Source organism: Bos javanicus, chromosome X, assembly GCF_032452875.1.
Source record: "Bos javanicus breed banteng chromosome X, ARS-OSU_banteng_1.0, whole genome shotgun sequence".
Classification (NCBI taxonomy): domain Eukaryota; kingdom Metazoa; phylum Chordata; class Mammalia; order Artiodactyla; family Bovidae; genus Bos; species Bos javanicus.
In genome coordinates, this window is record NC_083897.1 from 33241463 (window position 1) to 33246180 (window position 4718).

A 4718-nucleotide genomic window follows, 5' to 3' on the forward strand; every position below is an offset into this window, starting at 1 on the left:
ACAAGGGGCAGACTTCCTGACATCCGGGTCTCAGACTGGGGACTTCGCATATGGTGCCGAGACTCAGGTGGGCCAATTCCCAGGTCCTGTGGTGTGTCAAGTTGAGGACACTGAGGGAGGAATAGGGTATCGTGGACCACAATCAGAGGAGACCTCAGAGTGCTAAGCCCGTCTCTGTTATCAGTCCAGGGTGTCCGTGGGATAGAATGAGCAAAACAGGCATGGTCTGACTTCCTGACATCCGGGTCTTGGAGAGGCGGGCCCTGGTATAAGGGGCCGGGGCTTCCGTTGGGGAGAGGCGAGAATCCCAGGTCCTGACTGGATGCAAGGTGAGGTGCCTGAAGGAGGACTGAGGGGGTCCCTGCGTGAGGACCGACGGAACCCCACAGATCCCCACCCCGGTAGTTGGCCCTGGGAGCCCTTGTGGTGAGAAGAGCACACTAAGCCTGTCTGACTTCCTGACATGCAGGTCTCAGAGAGACTGGGAACTTGGTGTGAGGAGCCCGGCCTCAGTACAGTACAGGCTGTAGGGAGAGGACAGAGCCCAGGTCCTACCGGGAGTCAAGGTGAGGACACTGAGGGAGGAGGGGAGCCCGACCCCAGAACAGAGGGGACCCTGGTGGTCCCCGGGCAGGATGACCATGTGCAGGATTTCCTGACACCCGGGTCTCAGAGAGCCTGGGGACCTGGTGAATATGGCGGAGTTCCAACATGGCGGACGGGACAATCGCGGGTCCTGCCTGGAGTCTAGGCTCCATGCGGGGAAGGACTGAGGCTGTTAGACCCTAAGGCAGGGAGGGATCCTTGTTCATGCCCGGGGTGGGGAGGGTGGCGCAGGGGACGGTCTGGGAGGCTCCAGAGTAGGGTGAGCAGCTTATTCACCTCTTTCTTAGGGGCCTTAAGGTGAGGTGTTCTGGTGGAGGGCGGAGGCTTCAGGTCTGCAGAGGCTAGACTCCCCGAATACCGAGGGAGGACTCAACAGACGCCCACCCCTCTGTTCAGTGCTGGGAGGCCAAGTAGGACGTGAAGAGCGGTGACCCAGCATCTCCCCAGCCTAGGAACTGTGGGAGGCCCTAGGCAGGTGTGGCCACATATCAGGCCCCCTGGAACTTTGTCCAGATGTGGCTCTTGTTCTGAGTTTCCCTGCAGGCCCCCAAAGGGGGAAGGTCCAGGCCATTCCAGTGGAAAAGTGAGCACTACACGTGAGCCCCAAAGGGACTAGCCACCCAAGATCTGGGGGACCTCACAGAGTCAACCCCTCCCACCAGCACAGAAGGCCTAGGTCTGTGCCACAGTCTACCCCCGAGGTGCCCCCTCCATTTGTCTCACAGGGGCTCCAGGAACCAGGAGGAGAAGACTGAGGTCTGAGGTCTGTGTTCTGAGGTCACAGGAGTACCAGGAGTCAAGCTGAGGTGGGTGTCCTGAATGTGCACAGAGGTTCCCCATCCCAGAACAGAGGGGACCTCAAAAGGCCCTAATTCCCCCACCTTGTCAGCCCCAGAAGCTCAGGCTGTACTGGCTGCAGCCTGAGCCGGCATTTCTCTTCCTCACTTGACAGGGGACTGACCACCAAGGAGGAGCGCCCCTGTAACGCCCAAGAGCAGCCCTCAAGGAAGACCAGTAAGTGGATTCAGTCAGAGCCACCCGTGGCGCATTTCAAAACAGTGACCATTTACACTCTCTCTCTTTCCCAGGTCAGTGGTCTCCATTTTCCCCCTGCCACACCCACACTGGGCACAAGACCCCAGTCATCATGCCTGTGGTCCCGACAAATGAGCTCTGCACTTCTGAGGAAGACCTTCAGGGCCAAATCCAGGCCGAGGGCCCAGTGGAGGCGCAGCTCCTGGGGGCTGAGGCGGAGGATGCCTCAACCCCTCTGGCCTCCTTCCCTCCAGTCTCATCTTCCTCTGCCGCAGGAGATGCGGAGATCTTGCTTATGCAGGCTCTGAATAGGATGACGTGTGAACTACTGGAGTTCCTGATCCTCAAGTATGGCACCAAGGAGCCGATTTTCCAGGCTGAAATGCTGAATACGGTCCTCAGGGATAACCAGGCCCACTTCCCAGTGGTCTTCCGTAAAGCCACACAGTACATGCAGCTGGCCTTTGGCCTGGATATGAAAGAGGTGGACCACAGAGAGCACATCTATGTCATGGTCCCCGTCCTGGGCCTCACCCTCAATGAGATGCAGAGGGATGAGCAGAGCATACCAAAGGCTGGCCTCCTGGTGACGGTCCTGAGTCTGATTCTTCTAGCAGGGGACCGGATCAGTGAGGAGAAGGTCTGGGGAACACTCAGCAAGATGGGGGTATTTTCTGGGATAGAGCACTGCATCTATGGGGAGCCCAAGGAGCTGCTGACCCAAGTGTGGGTGCGGGCGGGGTACCTGCAGTACCGGCAGGTGCCTTACAGCCACCCTGCTCGTTACGAGTTCCTGTGGGGTCCCCGGGCCTATGCAGAGACCAGCAAGCAGAAAGTCAAGGACTATCTGCGCAAGGTCAAAGGAAGGGGTCCCAGGTTCTTCCCACCCCGGTGGACATAGGTGTGAGGGAGGAGGAAGAGGGGCCCTGAGCCAGAGCAGCAGCCAGGCTCCTTTCAGGCCCACATCCAGCAGCTTGTCCTGGGGATAGGAAGGGAAGCTGATCCTTCCCTCTGTGTTTGAAGAGGGAGCATTCAGCCTGCTCAGTCGTGACGGCTGGGAGAGTTGGGGGAACTGGTGTGTAGCATCTTTGGTCCCTGTTCGCTACAATGACATGGAGATCCACTTCTGTTTCCTTTAGAAATTTTTCAAATGTTATTCCTTGTAATAGAAGGCCTAACGAGCTTCAGTGTCCAACTATGTCAGTAGCGTTGATCACAGTGTGTTTGTGGTCACCAGTTCAAGAACATGAGTTTTGCTGTTTTGTAAAAGTGATTGTGAACTCTTTATTTTATTTTGTGATCCAGAACAAGATTACATGGACTTGGAATATAACTATTTTGGAAATATGATACTACTTAGTAAGAATTAAGAAATAAAATGTATTTGAGGTGAGTTCCTCTGTACTTGTCTGTCATTTTATACAGCTAATCTATCTCTGTTCAATTGGAGTTTTTCAAGTAATTATTTAAGAAAGTACAAAAAGCCTGATTTGACTTGATAAGTGTCCCACTCCGGCTCATTTATTCCACAGACCTTCATGGAGCCTGTGCTCTGTGGAAGGCCCTGTGTTCGCAGTGGGGACACTAGAAGCAGGACACCCCAACACCTAGAGCGATGATCTAAGAGCTGCAGTCACATGAGGACGGTGGACAGACATCCCCTAGTTCCACAGAACAGGGCAACCAGGGGCAGGGTCCAGGAGGATCACTTGAGTGTTGGTGCCTGGGCCAGGGTGGTTTGGGGCTTTGGGAAGCTGGGTTCATTCTGTGGGAGGTGATTGTGATGAGGGTGGATGGCGGCAGCAGCCAGAGTTATACACAGTGTCTTATGGGTGAGAAGAAAATCTGAAATGGGACATACACACTAGAAGATCCTCTTCTGTCCTAGATAAATTTCCTGGGGCAGGAAGGGAAGTCACACTATGGTCAGGAACAGTTAGACACCTGTTTATGCTGCTTGATCTAGGTACACCAAAAATTTGCAAAATGGGGAGTGGTGAGTGGACTTTGGTTTGCTGCACAATCTACTCAGTCTTGGAGAATATAGTTGAAGACGTCTTGCTAAGCACCCCCAAACTTTTGGTAGGCTTTTAATGGAGTGTCTTCTTTGAAACTGGTGGCTGTGCACTTAACCTAATGGATGAGCTTATCCAGGTGGTCAGGCCCTAAAGCCATAGATGAGGATGGGTTATGGAAACCACAGTGGCAAAATCTGCACTGAACTTGAATTCACACACCTCAGAATTCTCCTTGGAGGTGAAAAGTGCGGCATTGTGCGTATCCTAGCTAGATTTTATGAATAAAACTCCCACTGCCCTTGTTCTCTCACTGTCGCTTGCCTGATACCTGCCCTCATGAAGCTCATGGCTGTCGGGGAGCCTACGGGCACCTTGCAGGTGCTGAGACAAGTCCCATCGTGTGGTGGCAGCCGGGCCTCTGGGGGAGACTGTGTCTGGCATCAGGAGGCAGGGGCACATCCTCAGCTCACTGAGACTGTGGGCAGCATCACTGCAGAGGGAAGGGCAGAAAGAGCACTGGAGGGAGCTGGGGGGACCCCTCCCTGACGTTCGCAAGAGTCTTGGAAACTAAATCAGATCTTGCATTTGAAAGTGGCAACACAGAGTAGTGACTAGAAACAGTTGGAGGTTCAAGTCACATTTGGCTTTCTCAAAAACTCCTCAACACATGAAGGGAATCGTCTTCATCGCAGGCTACACCTACCAGCTGCTGTCTGTTGAGCACCGAGCACACTGCAGGGCAGGCAAGAGACTCCAGGTCCTTGCCCACATCTCTCCTCCCTCTGCTTCCTGGAAGCTGCCTGCAGGGAACATGGGATCCTAGGTAAACCTCCAACAGTTTGGGAATAAATACCTGATCAACTCACCAATTTAAATACAAAGAAAAACACTTTCTATATAAGTAACAATAGCACGTTGTTTGGGAAAAAAGCATCCCATTTGTGCTGCTATCTGGGGTGGAAAGATATTCTGGAGGAAGGTGGTGCCACATCCATGGGGCTGAGGTCCCAAGAAGCTGGAAAGGCTCCTTCCTGACTGACTGATGGAAGCTCTGTCCAG

General features: G+C 53.9%; 1 protein-coding gene across 1 annotated transcript; it reads left to right on the forward strand.

Annotated features, from left to right (window-relative positions):
- The first annotated feature begins 1505 nt into the window (after positions 1 to 1505).
- On the forward strand, positions 1506 to 3042 carry LOC133242153 (melanoma-associated antigen 10-like). The gene is made up of 2 exons (XM_061408217.1): positions 1506 to 1620; positions 1695 to 3042. Exon 2 carries the CDS (start codon positions 1754 to 1756, stop codon positions 2540 to 2542), a length of 789 nt encoding a protein of 262 aa, XP_061264201.1. The 5' UTR covers positions 1506 to 1620; positions 1695 to 1753; the 3' UTR covers positions 2543 to 3042.
- The last annotated feature ends 1676 nt before the right edge of the window (positions 3043 to 4718 follow it).

Coding starts and splice junctions, on each gene's coding strand:
- LOC133242153 (XM_061408217.1), top strand. CDS start 1,754: ATGCCTGTGGTCCCGACAAATGAGCTCTGCACTTCTGAGGAAGACCTT.